This window comes from Bidens hawaiensis, unplaced genomic scaffold (genome assembly GCF_021521415.1).
Source record: "Bidens hawaiensis isolate Kalapana, Puna unplaced genomic scaffold, B.hawaiensis_p1.1 tig00037352_1, whole genome shotgun sequence".
Taxonomy (NCBI): domain Eukaryota; kingdom Viridiplantae; phylum Streptophyta; class Magnoliopsida; order Asterales; family Asteraceae; genus Bidens; species Bidens hawaiensis.
In genome coordinates, this window is record NW_027496531.1 from 1 (window position 1) to 22,222 (window position 22,222).

Consider the following 22,222-nt stretch of genomic DNA (forward strand, 5'->3'; position numbering starts at 1 on the left):
AAGTAAACAGAATAATAATAAAATAAAGGTATGAGTCACGTGTCCAAGACTTTGAATATATATACACTTGGTGACCTACACACAAGAATTGTATCTGCATACTTATCAGCTTTCAACCACTAGACACACCAAGGAAAACAAGAGGTACGCCCTTCCTTCTCAACATCTTCTTATCTGTACTTAATTTTATATTATCTGCTCTCTAATTTAGAACTATATGTTATTTTTAGTATTATTAATTTGTAGTTTGTAAATCTAAAGTTTTAACACACTTGTTAATCGTGTGTGACTGTGTATGAGAGAAGAAGCAGAAGATAGTTTAATTATTATGGTGGTTGTTGGCAATTAAGGATGAATATGCAGATAACCTTAACGAGTGTTTTAAACTTTTAATTGTCTGGTGGCAAAATTAGTCAACAGGCTTTATCAGTGTAGCCATACTATTGGAGGAACCATCAATCATTACATGGGATACATATGTTTTAGTATTTAAATAATAAACATATAACAAATCACTATTGGAGGAACCATCAATCATTACATGGGAAAACCATTTGCACATAATATCTTACTAAATCTAACTATCTATATAATTGTCTACCATAAAATCCTAGGTGTCGCTTTAAGGTTGTTCCCTCAATTCTTTAGAGCCACCAGATTGCTTGATTATAAATGGAGACTCCTCATGCATTTGACCCGAATTCGCGGGTATGGGTTTCACCAAACCCGGATAGTTTTAAATGGGTTATAACATCTCATTTAATTGTAAAAATATTTCATAAACTAACAAAACTTTCACGGGTCATGGGTCTCACCAAACCCGGATAACCCTTATACGGGTTATAACATCTCATTTATTTATGAAATAACCCCTTAATTATTAAAGAATAATTTTCACGGGTTATGTGTTTTACCAAACTCTAATAGCCCTCAAATGAGTTGTAAGATCTCATTTATTGATAAACACTTTCATTATCAAACCTTAATTTAATTTATTTGCTTTACATGTTCTTCGTTACTGTTCTATCATCTCCATCGTCGGTTAAGTTCCAATTACTACCCACTATCGTCAACTAAATCAATGCCTCTTTTTTCATTAGGCAGATATTTGTGTTCATGTTTCTACATTTTAAAAAATCAACATGCTCGTGGTTGTTTATGTTTGTTCGTTAAAAATCTAAAAAATCTAAACATCTCAACTGATAAAAACAACGTTAAAAAATATAATAACAAACTAATATATGTATTAAATTGAAACAAAACTACGTTAAAAATAAAATAATCATCATAAAATAGCAAAACGATTAAAAACAAAACTTTAAATAAACTCCCGTAACACGGGAGGATCAAACTAGTTGTATATATACTTAGTATGTTTATGTTTAGTATTATGTTTTTTTTTTATAATTTATACAATGCTTTTTTATTTAATATTTTAAATGTATTATAATATTTTTAATAATATAATTTTAAAATAATTAACGATTTTCTTTTTTATTTAATATTTTATATGTAGTATTATGTTACATTTTTTTAAATATCTTAAATGTATAAAATTATTATTTTATTAAAAAAATAAAAGTGGTAAATCGGTGACCATTTCCTTGGTATTGTGAAAAACAGTGACGTAGATTTGGGTATGATATGTCGCTGACGTGACACTATAAACTGAGAGGCAAAGAGACATTCATATCTGATAGTCTAATGCAAAATTACATAATATATTCTTTAGGTCAAGGTTCATCCTTAATGTTTAAAAAACACTCTTGGCCATCTTATATGTTTAATTTATATTGCACGTTTCATTGTTAACATGTGAGGGCTTTCATTGGTATACTTTTCGATTTTTTATGAGACACCGTCGGTTTGGCATGAAGCTTTTAGGAGCTACAAGTAGGCGGTGTTCAAAAAGCTCGCGGCTCGATCAAAAATAGCTCGAAAAAAGCTCGGCTCGAAAAAGCTTGATTCTAAATGAGCTCGGCTCAACTCGGCTCGATTTCTGAACGAGCCGAGCTCGAGCCAGGGTCAGCTCGGCTCGTGGCTCGGTTTTGGCTCGACTCGTTAGCTCGGCTCGTTGACTCGTTTAGATTAAACCCTAAATTTTAATATCTAATATAATAATATCATACTTATACATATATTATGTTATACATAAAACCTTATAAAAATAACGAAAATAAAACTTATAAAGTTCTAATTATTAACTTTTTATAATATGTATGTTAAAATTATATTTTTTTTATCTTTTATATATCAAAATTTGTATAAGAAGAAATTAAAAAATTTAAAAATAAAAAATAAAAAAATTAAAGGAGACTGGCTCGACGAGCTCGAGCTCGGCTCGAGCTTTAAACGAGCCGAGCTCAAGCTCGATTTTTCAGCTTGATAAAGAAAACGAGCCGAGCTCGAGCCAGCTCGATTAAGTTCGAGCTCGAGCTCGAGCACACTCTAGCTCGGCTCGGCTCGTTTACAGCCCTAGCTACAAGCTTCAAGCTTTTAAGAAAAAAACTCATACTCAATTAAAAGCTCTGTTTGGTTCAAGGAGCTTGAAACTTTTAGGTCAAGAGAAAAGCTTAAAGCTTAAAGCTTCTACTAGTAGCGTTTAAAAAGAGCTACAAGCTTTCAGTATGATAATTTACTTAAATAACATTTCAAAATAAATACATTTACTATTATTGATTTTAGTTATGCCCATTTTAGTAATTTTATACGTTTTATTAAAAGCTCCAGCTACTCTGCCAAACATCTAAATATATTTAAAAAGCTACAGCTAACAGCTACCAGCTATAGCTTCCAGCTACCAGCCAACAGCTTTCAGCTACAGCTACCAGCTAGTTTTGCCAAACATACCACATATCATCTATTGATCGATTTTGTTTCTTTTGTATTACAATAAAGCTTAACTAAATAAAGCTAATATAAAGTTGTTCGATTTCCATTTGGGATGGGGATGAACATATTCGAAGAATCGAAGTTAATCATTGTGAGCCCAATCAATTATATTCTCTCTAGCAAAAGGTATCCAAGCCAAAAATCTTAATACATTTCTCCATATATGTATTTATATTTATTTTTAATTTGTTTAAAATTAATCTTTTATCTTACTGTGGGCGTTTTTTTACGATAGAATTTGAATTTCATTCTAGCCCGTTTAATTTTCCTTTTTTTTAACGGCCCATTTAATTTTTTACAATATGTTAGAATTAACTCAAAAAATCCAACGTACTTAATCATAAAGAATAAAACATGAAACGTAATTGACGACTAATTTAGCCATTTGACCTTCTCTTGGTTGAGCCCGTTGATAGCCATTGGTCGAAAAAAAAAACCACTAGACCTTGACGACATCCCCGGCCTATATATTCGGTCCTGACAGTGCAACTGGACCACGATCAGGCTATCAACAACACGAACACACAATATACCTCCAAAGGAGAGGAAGCCACAACGTTTACAGTAAGGTAATTATAGGGCTTAGCTGGAACATACAAAACATCCATGCACACCTCTAACCCTTACTACAGGATAACCTCTACTAAGATTATCCTCCGCTTAGTATTATCCTCTACTCTAGTTAAAAACTTCACACCCAGCACCTTCCAATTTTAAAAAACAAACTTGACCACAATCGGGCCATCAACAACAACAAACTCACATCCTTAAACCTCGTGACCGCTTTGATTATTACAACATGGAAATATGTATTAATCATATCCATACTTGCGGTTATTTACACTCTCTTCTTATATGGCCCGTACCTCATAGATGCATTCGCTCGGTTCCTTAACGAAAAATATTCTAGAACCAAATGCATAATAATTAGTAAATCATTTATCAACAAAAGGTATTTAGGCCAACATTGTAATAAGTAATTAATTATATATAAACAAAAATCTTAGATCCAAATTTGTAATAATAATTATTTATTTATTAAAAGAAACTCTTAGGCCCTAATTTGTAGAGAAAAATACAATACAATAATTGCTTAACGTACAAGAATACAAGAATACTTATTTTTCACGAAACTGATCCATAAAAGCACATCACAAGATCTCGAAATCATCAATATATATCCAATTAATCATTGGTTCACCGAAATAAGTATTCTTGTAAGGTAATTATAGGGCTTAGCTGGACATACAAAACATCCATGCACACCTCTAACCCTTACTACAGGATAACCTCTACTAAGATTATCCTCCGCTTAGTATTATCCTCTACTCTAGTTAAAAACTTCACACCCAGCACCTTCCCAATTTTAAAAAACAAACTTGACCACAATCGGGCCATCAACAACAACAAACTCACATCCTTAAACCTCGTGACCGCTTTGATTATTACAACATGGAAATATGTATTAATCATATCCATACTTGCGGTTATTTACACTCTCTTCTTATATGGCCCGTACCTCATAGATGCATTCGCTCGGTTCCTTAACGAAAAATATTCTAGAACCAAATGCATAATAATTAGTAAATCATTTATCAACAAAAGGTATTTAGGCCAACATTGTAATAAGTAATTAATTATATATAAACAAAAATCTTAGATCCAAATTTGTAATAATAATTATTTATTTATTAAAAGAAACTCTTAGGCCCTAATTTGTAGAGAAAAAATACAATACAATAATTGCTTAACGTACAAGAATACAAGAATACTTATTTTTCACGAAACTGATCCATAAAAGCACATCACAAGATCTCGAAATCATCAATATATATCCAATTAATCATTGGTTCACCGAAATAAGTATTCTTGTAAGGTAATTATAGGGCTTAGCTGGACATACAAAACATCCATGCACACCTCTAACCCTTACTACAGGATAACCTCTACTAAGATTATCCTCCGCTTAGTATTATCCTCTACTCTAGTTAAAAACTTCACACCCAGCACCTTCCCAATTTTAAAAAACAAACTTGACCACAATCGGGCCATCAACAACAACAAACTCACATCCTTAAACCTCGTGACCGCTTTGATTATTACAACATGGAAATATGTATTAATCATATCCATACTTGCGGTTATTTACACTCTCTTCTTATATGGCCCGTACCTCATAGATGCATTCGCTCGGTTCCTTAACGAAAAATATTCTAGAACCAAATGCGTAATAACTAGTAAATCATTTATCAACAAAAGGTATTTAGGCCAACATTGTAATAAGTAATTAATTATATATAAACAAAAATCTTAGATCCAAATTTGTAATAATAATTATTTATTTATTAAAAGAAACTCTTAGGCCCTAATTTGTAGAGAAAAAATACAATACAATAATTGCTTAACGTACAAGAATACAAGAATACTTATTTTTCACGAAACTGATCCATAAAAGCACATCACAAGATCTCGAAATCATCAATATATATCCAATTAATCATTGGTTCACCGAAATAAAAAGTTTTGGATCGTTAATCGATCAAATTTTTTACTACTCTTCACGAAAACCGTTTTTGAGTGTTTTAGTTTTTGGCTGAGCGTTTTAGCTTTTTGGTTAAGCATTTTGGTATTTTTTTCCTTTGTTTGTTTGCCTTTGAGTGTCTTGCGTACCTGTCGTACGTTAAGACATTATTGTACAGTATCTCGACCCCTAATTTGTAATAGTTAATCAATCATTTATATATTAAAAAAATATGTAGGTCAAAATTAATCAGTTATAAGTTTTAGAGCTAAGATCATGTGTAGTCATAACTCTCAACGTGTGGGCATTTTGCGTCATGTGGCGCCCAGTCAGCCTTTCCAAATTTTGCAAAAAAGAAATGTGTAGTCATAACTCTCCAGCCTTGGACATTTTGTGCCACGTGGCGCCCAGTCACCTTTACACTTCTTTGTTTTTTTATTAAAAGTAAACAAATAATAATAATATTTTATTAAATAAATATTACATTACAATAAAAACAAAAACTACTTGTCTCACCCTCGTCGTCGTCATCGCCTTTCATCATCGATCTCGTCTTCATATTCATTGTTGCCCTTGTTTTGGTTTTCATTTTCACCTGGCAAACGCCGATTCATCAAAGATGTTGAACCAAATCCCCCTTTAGTGCGTTATGTATTTCTCTTGACCGCACGAAATACGCGATTTCAAGTCTTTGCTCCATACTTGCTGGAGTTTGTTGTGGATCCGAGTTCGATATGAAAGTTGGACATATTGCTCTCCCCTCGTCTTCGATGATCATGTTATGCATTATGATACACACATAGATAGCACTTTTCATTCTTTCTAAAGACCATAGACGACAAGGATTTTAACAAAATGTCAGCGTTGTTGAAGAAACTCAAAACACCTCTCGATATCCTTTCTCGCAGACTCTTGTACTTTCTTAAAATATTATCCTTTTTCATCCAACGGGTCTCTAATTTTTCACGATAATAGCGGGATATATTCCATCGCACAGATAGTACCCATGATCGTTGAAATTATCGTTAGCCCAAAACGAAGTGACGGGAACAATCACATAGATGTAAATCTCAACACAGGGGTTGTTCTAAGACGGTTATGCCATTGTTGGACCCGGGAGCACCACAGAATGCTGACCAAATCCAAAGGTCGTATGAAGAAATCGTTTGAAGGCTGACCGTTGGTCCATTTTGGTCACCTCGTGTGTATTGACCTAGCCATGAAGTTAGGCAATTAGCGCATTCCCAATGCATACAATCTACACTCCCGATCATGCGGGGTAAACCATGCACCCTTGCATGTACCTCGTAAAGACGTTGTAGATCGTTCCAGTTGGGCTCTCTTTAGATAATGTGGTCCATATAGTTTTAATATTCCTATATTTTATACAATTTATTAAATAATTAATTAAAGTAAACAAGTGATATAATTATTTTTAAAAAATGAAATGTACCGTAACAAAAATACTCCAAGGTGTCCCGAGTTGTTTTATTGGCCATCTTTAAATATTCGTCGTTGATGTCAGACGTGTTTCCGTAGGCGAACACGCGTATGGCTGACGTAACCTTCTGAATAGCTGTGAATCCTAGCGTCCCTCGACCGTCAGTTTTTGCTTTAAAGTAATCAAGCTCACTGTCACGGAGTTATTTCTTTGACTCGCGTGCGGCCTTAGAACTTGGTCTAAGTAAGCCTTGATGGTTAGGTTTGTAGTGTTTTGGCAGCGGAAGTCTTTAGTAAATGTGTTGCCTTGCAATGTTGCAAGTAGTAGTGTTTGTGTTTGATCAAGATGATGAACTTGAACAAGTATACAAGTAAAGAGAGTTTATATTGCTAGAAAGGCAAGTTACAAGTGTTTATGAATACAAGAGCTTGGGTTGTTACAAAATGAGCCTAACATTACCTATTTATACTAGTTAGGGCTGATCTAGAGCCTTCTTAATCTAGATCCTTCTAAACATATATTATACATGTTGATATCTAGAGATTTCTTAAGAAAATATCCAGCCATTCAAGGCTGATCTAGAGGGTTCTTGTGGCAGCAAAATATCCAGCCATCATGATCATTGTGGGCTGGTCTAGAAGCTTCATTTGGCAGCCATTTCGGGGCTGAAATGTGCAGCTCTAGAACCATCTTTTGGGCAGCTTCTAGTAGCTTCCGCATGGCAGATTTGTGCAGCCATTCTAGGTTGTTCCAGGTCTGTTGTGGGCTGTTCTACGTTGTACCAAAAAGTCCCATTTGGTCCAGCATGTTATGGGTGCTTCCAGCAGCTCCGGATGTCTCTTGAACGCACCAGAAAGTTCCGGAAACGCGGTGAAACGAGCTGAAAATTTGGCGGTGCGTGACATCACGCTCCAAATCATTGGTGATGCACATGAATAAATTTTTAGACATCCAAAAGCGATGCTTAAAAGTCTTTATGTTCTTGTATCTCGGCGAGTCGTTGAAGTAATCTGCAATCAACCGGTCATTGGCGTAAATACGGTGTCGTTTCGTATATGTTTTTTTTAAACCCAGGGGGGTGGAGGAGAGCTAATAGAATTCATATAAGTTGTCGTAAGCACAATCGCACTCGTAACCGCCTCTTCCTTCGCATCGTCTTCGGCTTGTCGGTCGGGCCTGAAAAATTGGTTATATATAGAAGTGGGAGAATCCATAGATTAGGTTTTATAGGGAATTTGGTGTGAGAAAATATAGAGTTTAAGCCCAACGGTCAAATGGTGAGATGTTTAAAAGTTTGTGCCCATTAAGCGTTTTGTACAAAACGCCCCACCAACAAAACCAACCCATAACGTTGAAGGGGTGGGGGGGTGTTCCCCCGGCGTTTTTGCCGAATAACGCCACAACTAGACCCCATTACGGATGGTCTAACAAGGAAATGAATAAACTGGGAAAAAAAATAGAACCCGTTGTGAAAAGCAAAAAATAAAAATAAAAATAAAAAATGAACGTAACCCATTATGAAAACCATTGGTTTTTTTTAGTTTGAGCTCCAAACCGACCCATGCACACCCCTAAAAATATTCTGAGGATATTTTGGTGTGTAGATTTTAGCGAGTAATGCAACAAAATATTGGTGTAGTTAGGTTTGAATGGGTGATCAGTGAGGATAAAATGGAGACGAAGAAACCAGTTCCAGTAATTGGGTAAAGGAAATGGAGCGATGGTGATGGTGATGGTGATGGTGATGGTGATGGTGATGGTGATGGTGATTATGACGATGATAATGGTGACAACGATGATGACGACGACAATGATGATGGCGATGCATCATCATCACCAACATCATCATCATTACCACAATCAATATCATCATCATCGCCACCATCGTCACCACCACCATTATCACCACTATCATCATCACCATCACTATCAGTGACAGTAGTGGTGATGATGATGACGACGACGACGGTGAAAAAAGAGCTATAACTAAGGATGATGATGTAATTCCACAACATGAAATGAAAGAGGGATTTTTTGGTTTTAATTTGATATGAAATATTGAGAGTAGATGTAGAAAAGAAGATTCATGGGAATTGATGAACGCAAGGTTACTGAAAGAAAAATGAAACCATATCATTTTCTCAATATTTGAAAGGAAAGTTAACATATTTAGGGTAGGGTTTAGTTTGGTATAGGATAATAAAATAGACGAGTGAATAAAATGAATCAAATAATTGAATGAACAAATGAATGAATGAAATGAACTATTGTCATTCTATGTGAGAATGTAATGCATCATTACTTTGTGTTGTCTGATTGACAGAAAAAAATGACAAAAATAAGTAATAAAAATGGTAGTAACTACCAGGGTAATGGTGGCAATGGGTAGTGGCGGTGGCAGGTGGTGGTGGTTGTGGGTGGTAGCGGTGGTGGGTGATGGGTAGCAACGGTAGTAGACTAGTAGTGGTTGGTGGCGGTAATCGTGGTGGTGGCGGAGGTGGAAGGGGTGGATGGCGTGGGCATCGGGTGACCGTAGTGGTGGGGGGTGGAGGTGATGTAAGAGGAAATTGAATGGAAAATAAACAAAAAATAAGGGAGCTTGATATATTGAATTTGTGGTATTCTTGAGGAGATGAAATGGATTATATAATGGGTGATTCTATTTTATTGATCAACTAAACTATATTTTTTTTAATTTCATCACAATGGTTCATTCAATTCATCATCTCATTTAAACCTACCAGATGCTACCTTATATTTAATTTGTTTTGATTTGAATTAGTGAATAAAAAGTACTATAATTTGTTTAATTTTGGGTTAAGATTGTTAATATTACTTGTTTGGTTATCTGTTGCTGATGCAATTGCTGTTTACAATGAGTGGAATTGTCAGGTTGTTTAAGTAAGTTTGAATCTGTCACGAATTCAAATTTATCGTGTAATTTCAAATTAAACGGAATTATGAGTGGAAAAATTTTTAATAATTAAAATAACAACCAAAAACATACCATATTTAGTAATAAACTTAACAACTAAACAAAAAAATACCACTTTTAGTAATAAACCGAAGGAGCTTGACAAAATGGGATTGGTCCGAGTGAAGAAAAACATAGGAAATGAAGAATAAAGGATCCGCATGAGCAATGCTTTAAAAACCGGTATTTTACTTGAAATTGGATTGGGCTAAAAAATGATACAACCGGTTTTACGGTTATATCGGGAAGTTCAACCGGTTAAATAGTTTACCTTATAATTTTCTATAAATGTAACTTCAATAAAAAAATAACCCAAAACTAAATAATTACTAGAACAAAAAATAATTCAACAGTTAATCAATATTTAAAAAATAATGCAAAATCACTCAATCTTAAAAAGATAGTCTTAAAGTTTACACGTTTGATTGTTAATTGTTGGGTTAAAAGTAATTTCGAAGGAATATAGGCCGCAAATATCAAAAATTTCTCGGGCTTAAAACCGGTTTGCCAGTAAAACCGGTATTTTAGACAAAAACCGCCGGTACGATGTTCTAGCAAATCGGTCAAAAATACCATACTCAAGCATACTGGGCGAAATCCGGTTTAACTAGTTCAACCGGCCGGTTTGAACCGGTTTTTAAAACACTGCGTATGAGTAAGGCTCAATCAAATTTGTTGTATTCATATTCAAAAAATAAAGAGAAAATTCCAATTTGACTCCCTGGGATATATTGTCGGGACACGGAATAGCCACTGAAAACAAAATTTTGCATTTTGGACGTCTGTGATATATGGGCGGGCCAGTCTGTGCCATTCCGTCAGTTGACTGTTGGTATTATAGTAATAATACCAACATATTAAGGGTATTTTAGTAACTTCTTTTAATAAATAATAAATATAATAATAATAGTAATAATAATAATAATCGTAGAACAGCAGCAAGTAACATCAACAGCTTCATCTCATCTTCATAACATCAATAGCAACATATCATCTTCATATTAGAACAACATCATCTCATCTTCATAAGTATCTCATCTTAATCATCATCAATCTCAAATCCTCAAACCGACCACCAAGTAATCCTTCTTAATATCATCATCTTCATCATCAGTTTCATAACAAGTAATCAAATCTCTCAAATCCTCAAACCCTAGATTTCATCACTCAAACCCTCAAATCTCTAAAATCCCACCACCAATCGTTTCAATAATTCAACCACCGCACCCATAAATCATTCCGATCAAAACCCCTAACCTCCGGCACCACGCCGCCGCCACGGCAGCCACCGCCGCCATGGATTCCGGCCATCTCGTTTTTCCGGTCATGTGTCTTTTGGTGCTTTTATAACACCAAATATGACACTGACAAAAATAAAATATGTATTATGTATTATGAAAATAAAATATGTATTATGCAAAATCAATATTTAAAAAAGTCAAAAATAAGATATCTGAAACCGTGATCTAAATTCAAAATGATTTGAAACCAAACTAAAATTAGATTAAACGTGTTCACTAATTCGGTTCAACTTGAAAAATTAGTAGTGGATAACTCGAATTCAATGAAGGGTTGGGGTAAACGTTAACCTGAATAATGTTTAGTTTTGTGAATTTGAATTCCATTCGGTTTGGTTATTCATTTACTGAAATCCTTAACTCCGGAAAACCGAAAATCAAACCGATTGTAAGAGTTATAGGTACAAGTTTAGTTTAAGGTATTTTAAGGAATTGAAATTAGACTAATCTAGAACAAATAAAAAAAGGAAAAAGTATAGAATGTTGAGTCACCACGTGTCCAAGACTTTGAATATATATACATACAAGAATTGTATATGCCTTCATCGTCAGCAGCTTTCAACCACTAGACACTGAAGACAACAAGAGGTACGCCTTCTTGCTAAGCATTTTATCTTTTTTCTAATTATTATTAAAATAAAATATTATTTTCTAGCTAGTATGCAATACTAAAGTCTAAACACACTTGATGGTTATTGGTATTAAATATTTATTATGTTGTTAAGGCGATTAAAGGATATAAAGATCCTTGTTGAGTGTTTAATCGTAAAGTTAGTCAACATGCTGCTAGCTTTATCAGTGTAGCCTTATTATTGGAGGTACCATCAATCATGACATGGAATGGAATACATATACTTTAATATTTAAACATAAAACATTAAACAAATCACTCGTGTCTTCTTTCTACGACTGTAATCATATATTTCTAAGACTACCTTCAATGCTGAGTTTGGAGACCATCTGTGACTGAGGTGGCGCTTCAGAACACAGGAGGGCAGCGATGGGATAGTTGGGGCCAGGTGCGGCCCAGACCCCTTCTGTTTTCCCCGCAGTTGTGTTAACTTACCTAGTTATATCTAACAAAATTCATACATAGTGTAATTTTACCTGTTTTCGTCTGAAAATTTGAGCCCAACCACTCTGTTTATGAATTTGTTTTATACGTATTTTCGTCCGGCCTCTTTAACGTTTTCGTCCAAGTTTCATCACTTGATGGGGGTGCCATGCATTTGAGGTCTTCGCACGTAGAGCTACAGCCTACATGTGGTTTATTAATTTAAAAAAATTGTCTCACATTAAAATATTGAGTATTAAAAAAATAGATTGCAAGCGGGAATGATGGGTAAGGTAGCATTAGCATTCAGGGTAAAATGAGTTTGTGAAAAGCTGGTGTGACATGCCGACTAGGCCTGCATGTGAAAAGATGAGCTGTAAATTTTGCGGGTAGTCTAATAGCTCACACACATGTTCATTTATGCACCTCAAAAGTCTTGTGTGGTTACGGCTTGAAGAAGAGTGTAGATGTTGGCAGTTTCCAATTTATGAGGGGTCAATAGTGACGGCTTTGTCAGCTTTAGAATTTGTGGAAATAAAAAAACAGCATAAAAATTGTATGATGCCAAAACAAAAACAGACAACAAGTGAACCAACAGCTATTATATGTTGTAATATTCAAGTTAGTATACAATAACATGTTCTTGATTAGCCTCAAATTTCATTAATAGGCGTTTATTAAGCAGTTTTGGACTGCTAAGGTGAGGAAAGAAACTGGTTTGAGAACTCGTTTCTTGAAATTGGTTTTAAACCTGTTAAAACCAACCCGAATCAGTTAAATACCAATTTCAAACTGAACCGATCATTCCACATTTGTAAACCAGTTTCCAAATCTAAATGCTTTGAGCAAAAACCTGTTTTGACTTCCATTGACCAAAACCAAACCGGTTTGGGCCCAAAAACTGGTTTGTGCACCTCTAAATCCGCCAACAGAGTCAGCTACTTGAACAAGGGATATGGATATTATAAAAATAGTTAAATAGTTAAATTGTAAAAAATGTTTTAATGTTAGTTATATATTAAACATTTCGACATTATTCGATCAAATTTGTATGCAGTTTTTTCTTCTTTTTTTTTCGGTTTAAAAAATCTGTTTAGTTTTAATATTATTCTCTTAGTATAAAAATTTTCATATTTAATTATATTGAGTGTTCTAACTTCTAAATGGTAAAGTTATGAAATCTCATTGCTATTCTTATTAGTTTGACTAAAATAAAAGAGTTCACTAAGTTTTAACTAGTTATAAAGATTTTTTACAATAATGAAACAATTGCTTTACAGGCCCACACAGCTAGCAACTGCAATGCAGAATGGTCATCAAGATCATACAAATGAACCCACAAATCATGATGATCTTCAACAGCCACTCTTAATAACTCACACTTCCAAACCTATAACCCCTTACGCAGAATGCAGCATCTTTAGCCATTTGACCTTCTCTTGGTTGAGCCCATTGATATCCATCGGTCGCAAAAAACCACTAGACCTCGATGACATCCCCGACCTATCTGGGCCTGACTGTGCAAACGGGTCCTTCCCCGTTTTAAAAAACAAACTACACCGCGATCGGCTTATCAACAACAACAACAAACTCACAACCTTAAACCTCGTGACGGCTTTGATTATTACAACATGGAAAGACATATTAATCACAGCCATACTCGCGGTTATTTATACTCTCGCATCTTATGTGGGCCCGTATCTCATAGATGCATTCGTCCAGTTCCTTAACGAAAACCGGGAATCTAACCTTAAAGGTTTTCTTTTCGTTTTCATCTTCTTTCTTGCCAAAGTTGTGGAATCAGTCTCGCAACGACACTGGTTCTTTAAGCTTCAACAAGGAGGGATCTGGGCTCGGGCTGCACTCGTGGCAATGATCTACGAAAAGGGTTTGACCATTACGAGCAGGTCAACGGTCGGTCAATCGGGTGGTGAGATTACCAACCTCATAGCCATTGATGCAGAACGAATAGGTGATTTCGGTTGGTACATTCATGATCCATGGCTAGTGATATTACAAGTTGGTATCGCGCTAATAATATTATATCGTAACCTTGGGATAGCCTCGCTTTCTGCGTTAGTCACGATCGGTATCATAATGCTGATCAATCTTCCTCTAGGGAGGTTACAAGAAAAGTTTCAAGATGAGTTAATGAAATCCAAAGATAACAGAATGGTTAAATGCTCGGAAATATTAAGAAACATGAAGATCCTTAAACTTCAAGCATGGGAGATGAAGTTTTTGTCCAAAATATTTCAACTTAGAAACACCGAAACAAAATGGTTGAAATATTTATTATCTACCTCAACCACAATCATATCAATATTTTGGGTCGCCCCGAGCTTCATAGCTGCGATCACATTCGCAACATGTATGCTTCTCGGGGCACCACTCGAGTCTGGAAAGATATTATCAGCGATTGCAACGTTTAAAATACTTCAACAACCGATTTACAACCTTCCCGACACCATATCTATGATTGCACAAACTAAGGTTTCATTAGACCGGATTACATCGTACCTTAATCTTGACGAGTTAGATTCTGGTCTGGTTGAGTCATCTCCACGTGGTAGTTCTGATATTGCGGTTGAAGTCATTAATGGAAGCTTTTCATGGGTTGTTTTATCCAACAATTTAACTTTAAAAAACATAAATATCAAGGTTTTTCATGGCATGAAGGTTGCGGTTTGTGGGACCGTTGGATCAGGTAAATCGAGTTTACTGTCGTGTATTTTAGGTGAAGTGAGTAAAGTGACAGGAATTGTTAAGGTTAATGGTACAAAAGCTTATGTAGCACAATCTGCATGGATACAAAGTGGGAAGATAGAAGAGAACATACTGTTTGGTAAGGATATGGATACAGAGAAGTATGATAAGGTTTTAAAAGCTTGTGATTTAAAAAAAGATGTTGAGATACTGCCTTTCGGCGATCAGACGGTTATAGGTGAAAGAGGGATTAATTTGAGTGGTGGGCAGAAGCAGAGGTTGCAGATTGCGCGCGCTTTGTATCAAGATGCTGATATTTATCTGTTTGATGATCCGTTTAGTGCGGTTGATGCTCATACGGGTAGCCATCTCTTTAAAGTGAGTAAAGTTCAATAATTTGATAAACGGGTGACTTTACAGAGTAGTAACCAAGTTTCTCAGTTGTCTTACGAAAGTCACTAAAAGTTTTTTTGCTTCTTAAAGTCAATTCACTTTCATAGGTGTTCTAGTGTTCTAATTCTATATAATATTTTTATAAATATTAAAAAAGTTAAAATTAAGTGAGGCAAATGAAATACACATGAATCTTGGTTCTAGTTAAATGGAAAAAAAAATCAATTATTAATATCCAAGATTCATATATGTTTCATTTCCTCATTCGATTCAAACATTTATAAAAAATATTAACACACGATTGGAATACCTAATGAAATATGAGTGACTTTAATAGAACACTTTAAAAACTTGATTACTATTGGGTGAAATCATAAGTTTTAATAGTATAAACTAGGGAATTAATCTTTGCATAAACTTGGCAAACACAGGAATGTGTGCTCGGTTTTCTAGAATCAAAAACGGTTATTTACGTCACCCATCAAGTAGAGTTCTTGCCAGCAGCTGATCTTGTCTTGGTGAGCTATTGAGATTTTTTACAAACAGGTCGATTTGGGTTGTATTTTTTTTATCTTAAACGGGTCAATTTGTTTTGTATTTTCAAATAAGGTTATGAAAGGTGGAGAGATCAAACAAGCTGGAAAGTATAATGACATTCTTGATTCAGGAAGTGACTTTATGGAACTCGTCGGTGCACATAATGAAGCTTTATCAATGATCGATTCGATAAACACAAACTTAGAATCTGAAAACACAAAAGTCAATGAAAAAGATAGCGTCGAGGTTAAACCAGACGATACAAACGAGACAAAAGGACAAATTGTTCAGAAAGAAGAACGAGAACAAGGAAGTGCCGGTTTTTCTATTTACTGGAAATACATTACAAGTGCATATGGTGGTGCCCTTGTGCCTTTTTTATTGCTTGCAGCAATAGCGTTTGAATCACTTCAAGTTGCAAGCAATTACTGGTTGGCTTGGGCATCACCCGTGTCGCCAGACGAGGTGCCCCCAGTCGGAGGCACCACACTGATAGCCGTTTATGTCGGTTTAGCATTTGGAAGCATGCTTTGCATATTTGTTAGAGCAATGTGTCTTACAACCGCTGGTTATAAGGCGGCTAACCTACTATTTAATAAAATGCATTTATGCATTTTTCGTGCTCCAATGTCTTTCTTTGATGCAACACCAAGCGGGCGCATTTTAAATAGAGTAAGCCAATATTTAAAAAAATATATATTAATTTAGTAGTAAATAACAAAATATGAACATAATGTCATTATTACCTTCGTATAGGCATCAACAGATCAAAGTACAGTGGATTTGACAATTCCAAATGCAGTTGGTGTTTTTGCATTTGCGGTTATACAACTTCTAGCGGTTATTGTATTGATGTACCAGGTTTCTTGGCAGCTGATTTGGGTTTCCATTCCCATTATAGCTATTTGCATATGGTTACAGGTACCGTCGCTATAAACTTCAAATTTCAAATTTCAAATTACATAATATAGCATTATTAATAGCCGAATAATAATATTTTGTGCTAGCAATATTATATATCTTCAGCACGAGAGCTAGCACGATTAGTCGGCGTGTGCAAAGCCCCAATAATACAACATTTTTCAGAAACCATATCGGGTCTAACCACCATCAGAAGCTTCCACCAAGAACAAAGATTTCAAGACACAAATATGAAACTAACTGATAATTATTCCCGACCAAAGTTTCACAGTGCGGGTGCTATCGAGTGGTTATCATTTCGGGTGGAGCTTTTGTCATCTGTTATATTCGCCTTTTTCTTAATTTTCTTGCTCATTAATGTCCCAAATGAGATCATTGATCCAAGTAAGTAATCGAGTTTTATGAAACCCTAATAACTGATTCATATATGTTACATCTTTAAGATATTATTATCTTTAATCTTGAAGGTATCGCGGGGCTAGCAGTGACTTACGGGCTTAGTTTAAACATAATACAAGCTTCAGTAATATGGAAACTATGCAATATGGAAAATAGTATCATTTCTGTTGAAAGAATACTTCAATACACATCTATACCTAGTGAGGCGCCACTTGTTATAGATACATGTAGGCCCCACGATTCATGGCCGTCGGATGGAAATGTAGACATACACGATCTTAAGGTAATAGTTTCCGCATTCAAATTACCAATTTACCCTCAAAACAAGCTATATAAACTTACTAGTGTGTGTGTAATGTCAAATGTGTAGGTACGATATGCTCCGCACATGCCACTTGTGTTAAGAGGAATTACGTGCAGTTTTCGTGGTGGAACGAAGACGGGAATTGTGGGACGAACGGGAAGTGGTAAATCAACTCTCATACAAACACTTTTTAGAATCGTTGAACCGACCGGGGGAGATATTATTATAGATGGGATTAATATATCATCAATCGGACTTCATGATCTACGGTCAAGATTGAGTATAATCCCTCAAGATCCAACTTTGTTTCAAGGGAGTGTTAGAAGCAATTTGGACCCGCTTGAACAGTACACTGATGAACAGATTTGGGAGGTTGGTAGACTGAGTTCTTATTAAATAATGTATAGAATTATGCAATATATGTTAATATTGCCTCTTTTTAACTTGTACCTTTTGAATAATTAGGCTCTAGATCAGTGTCAACTGGGAGATGAAGTTAGGAAGAAGGAAGGCAAACTTGATTCACCAGGTTTTTATTTCAAAGACTTTCAAACAAAATCCTTTACAGCTTTCGTTCTTTACGTATGAGGCAAGTTGCAGATCGTGTCCTTTAACTTCAATAAATATATTCCCTGAAGTTCATATGCTGTCACACTAATTTTTTACGTTAACTGATGTTTAGTAGTTAACTAACAGAAAAATGATCAATTTTAAAAACTAACAGAAATTAATATTTTTTAATATAACTAACAGATAAATGGTCATTTCTAAAAACTAACAGAAAAATGGCCATTTCTAAAAAAAAAATAAAAAGAACACTCTTAATTAAAAAAACTAACGAAAAAACGATCCTTTTTTTAAAACTAAAAGAAATTGACCATTTTCAAAAAGATAACAGAAAAATGTTCATTTTTAACATTCTTAGAAGGCTAACAGAAAAAAGGTAGTTTTTAAAAACTAACAGAACAATAGTTATTTTTAGAAAAGTAAAAGAAAGGATTAACACCAATTACTAGAAAGAACACAATCTGCAAATTATGGCTATACATAAAGGACGCAAAATGTAATTTACCCTTGTATTCTTATTCACAAAACTGTTGGTAGTTAACGAGAATGGAGAGAATTGGAGTGTGGGTCAAAGACAACTAGTGTGTTTAGGCCGAGTATTACTCAAGAAATGCAAGATCTTAGTGCTTGATGAGGCTACTGCATCAGTCGACACATCAACCGACCACACAATACAACAGACACTTAGCGCGCATTTTTCTGACTCTACCGTCATCACAATTGCACACCGGATCACATCTGTGCTCAATGGTGACATGGTTTTAGTCATGGAACAAGGTTTGATCAACGGACCATAAATTCAATTTTAGTGATTTGCATTTTCTGTTATGTTAAAGTCTTTAATTCTATTGCAGGCCTGGTTGAGGAATTCGACTCACCTTTAAAATTGTTGGAAAACAAATCTTCTTCCTTTGCAAAGCTTGTCGCAGAGTACCGTGGAAGATCTTGTTCTAGCTATGATTCTTGAATACGAGATCGACTTCTAGTTGTAAAAAATAGCGGAAATACTCGAATAATGTTGTTATGGTAAATATTTCAAATTTCAAGTATATTAACGCAGTTGTAACATGTTTTGAACTTTAAAACTAATTACAAATGTGTGACACCCGGTAATTTCCCAATCCCATAAACCAAGTAATCAACCTAATTATTAGGTGATTGTGAATATTATGCGCGCCATGTTATGATCAGCGCGGGCATATGTTATATGCGCCATGCGCGGATGCGATGCGCGTCATGTTATGATCAGCGCGGGCATATGTTATATGCGCCATGCGCGGATGCGATGCGCGCCATGTTATGATCAGCGCGGGCATATGTTATATGCGCCACGCGCACAGGTTTTTGTTGTGTTTTCATGACAACTTAATTTTATGTCGTTTCTGTCTAATGGGTTGCATACCTCTTCAATGATCAATAAGTAAAACTATGTTCAAACAATATCCTAATTTCCTAATTAAGACCCAAATCATTTATGCGCGCGCGGAAAAAGGGAACTAACCTCCCCGCATGGCGGGAACATTGAGAGCTAGTTTGTTTGAAGCTCCAAGATGGAATTGACTTCAACATAACTGATCACTATGTTGAAATACCAAGACCTCATGGAGAATCTACAAATGAAACTCAACGTCCCTGACTACGAGAAGGTTACGCACCTACCCGCATCAAATAAAAAGGAGTCATGTGCGACACCTGCGGGAAGAATCCCCGCGGGACACCTTAAAACTAAACCCTTTACGCATGAACGTCTGCACAGAAACCAACCACCTTTTCGCTTAAATCCAAAAGTTCACCCTGTTAATAAACTCTGAGAACGCTGGTTCCAGCAGAGCCAGATGGACCCGCAGGATTCCTTATAAGGACGCCTGCGCAGTGATACGCGCAGGATTCGCTACAAGGACGCTTGCGCGAAGACCAACTGGAGCTGCCGGACCCACAACGTTCAAAGAAATGGCCTACACGCAGAAGGCTATACGCTCAAGGTTACGCGCACAAAACACTTAGTCTATTCTTCAGATGAAAGGGGATTACCCCCGCCCAGAAAGAACCAGTTGTGTGTTTCAGAGATTTTTACCTTTTGACAGCACACTGACAACAGTACCAGGAACAGTACTGTAACACGAAATGTCAACTGTCAGCCGCACCTACTCTCACCAACCACAGTCCTCCATGTACTGTCAAATCAATCAGAATCTTCATAACCACTCCCTAGGACCATCACCCCCATCCCTAAATAAATAATAATAAACCCCATACCTTGTCATCATTACACCCAATATGATAAGATCTCAATCCCCTAAATCAAGGGATTGTGTTCCCTTGAATTTGCCTATAAATATCAATTCTTGAATAAAAATATCACAACCACAAGAAACACACTCCAAACTCCTCTCTTAAACCTGTAATTCTGCACTAACCATCTCCCAAGCATCCGTTTCCAGTTCCATCGCTAGGTAAGCCGAAACTTTAGTCTTGAGATTTACTTTTCTGACCAGCCCTTATATTCTTCGATTACTTGGTCTTAATACACATATTTCTTGTTATTTAAACATATTCTAGACTTCCAATTTCGAGGATAACACCAAGAAACCCGAATCTCGTTTAATCTCTCTAAACCATCACTTAACAAGAATCACAGGTGAGTTTCACAGCCCCTATTTTCACTATGTTTTAAACTGTTTTCGGGGCGAGGGACACGTGTTTAAATTATGTTTTATCATGGTATATTTACAAGTAATGCAAACGATTATCTGTTCATAGTGTCTATCTTGGTTATCAATGTGAGTGCGCTAGAACGAGAAAGTGATCACTTTAACAATGGAACTCTAAGGGTAGGGACTACTGGTTTGATCAACCCGCTCGTAGGGGTCGCACCTCTTTGCATGGACGAGCGCCTAGTATGGTCATGGGGTAGTACTACTGGTTGTTAAACCCGCTCGTAGTGGTCGCGCCACTTTGCATGGACGAGCGCCTAGTTTTCCGAACAACGATGTCCGCGCGTAACCCGTGGGACGGTATTATTAAATCCGCTCGTAGTGGCCACGCCACTTTGCATGGACGAGCACATAGTTTTCATCGATGTCCGCACGTAACCCGTGGGATGGTACTATCAAGAATATGTTTCAATATGGTTTTATCAATAATATGATGCAATACGATTTATCAAGTCACCGAAACTTGTGAACTCACTCATTTATACTGATTCAAATATTTTTACGTGTCTTTCAGGTGGTAATTAAGTAGCGCAAGGGGTCACACGTAGAGCACTTCACACAGAACAGCTATAAAAATGGTTTTTGGAAGATTTTAGTTCTATCCCTTCCACACGCGTGGTTGTTCCCGCCGTGTAAGGGGATAGGGCGCGGAAATCTTCAACATTTTTCATATTTGGATGTTTTTATATGTTCTTCTAAACAATGTAATGTATTTTGTACTAGACATTTCATGAGAAATGGGAAATTTATTTGAATGTTTGCAATGACCCGTGCTTGATTATCAATCCCCACGCGCGCACGCCCGGCTGTTTCCGCCGTTTAGGGCTGGGTGTGACAGATTGGTATCAGAGCACTGGTTATAGCGAACTAGGAAAGAAGTTTTAACCTAGACTATAACCGTAGGGGAATTGCATGAAATATTTTTTTCAAAGAAAATATTTTCGAAAGAAAAATCACACACACTTAGGAACACGGGTCACACAATGTCTAGTGAACACTAAGGATAAAAACATTATGTGCTCAGGGTACATGCGCTAAGTTTGATATATTTTCACTCTTTCAAGAAAAACGAGAATGCCTCCAACCAGAGCCAAAGGAATTACCATGACACCCGAGGAACTCGCAGAAATAATTGCACAGGCGATCGCAACGCATGAGGCCAGCAAGGCCGAATCCAGTCAGGGCCGTCAAGAGACCGAAACCCCAGAACCCGAATCAGGAGCTTTGGACAAAGGATGCTCCTATAAGACATTTATGGCCTGTAAGCCTTGGCCATTCAAGGGCACCGAAGGGGCCATTGGGCTCTACAACTGGATCGACAAAATGGAGACAGTTCTCTCCATTAGCGGGTGTAGTGAAAGTCAAAAGGTCCTTTACGCGACCTGCATGTTCCAAGAAGCGGCCTCGTCTTGGTGGAAGCTTCAAACGAAAACATTGGGACGAGAAGTTGCTCTCCACAAGACCTGGGAGGAACTAAAGGATATGATGATGAAGAAGTTCT

The 22,222-nt window shown here is 36.1% G+C and overlaps 1 protein-coding gene across 4 annotated transcripts; it reads left to right on the forward strand.

The window, feature by feature from the left end:
• The first annotated feature begins 107 nt into the window (after positions 1–107).
• LOC143589324 (ABC transporter C family member 3-like) lies at positions 108–19,064 on the forward strand. Of its 4 annotated transcripts, XM_077070116.1 has the most exons (12): positions 108–144; positions 13,461–15,264; positions 15,711–15,797; positions 15,889–16,488; positions 16,573–16,737; positions 16,824–17,121; positions 17,205–17,419; positions 17,507–17,603; positions 17,670–17,812; positions 17,906–17,969; positions 18,545–18,784; positions 18,862–19,064. In XM_077070116.1, exons 2-12 carry the CDS (start codon positions 13,483–13,485, stop codon positions 18,972–18,974), a joined length of 3,804 nt encoding a protein of 1,267 aa, XP_076926231.1. In that variant the 5' UTR covers positions 108–144; positions 13,461–13,482; the 3' UTR covers positions 18,975–19,064. The 4 variants fall into 4 exon arrangements, with proteins under 4 accessions (XP_076926231.1, XP_076926229.1, XP_076926232.1 ...); XM_077070114.1 differs by having other exon boundaries at positions 17,507–17,812; XM_077070115.1 differs by lacking the exon at positions 108–144 and adding an exon at positions 11,689–11,714 and having other exon boundaries at positions 17,507–17,812.
• The last annotated feature ends 3,158 nt before the right edge of the window (positions 19,065–22,222 follow it).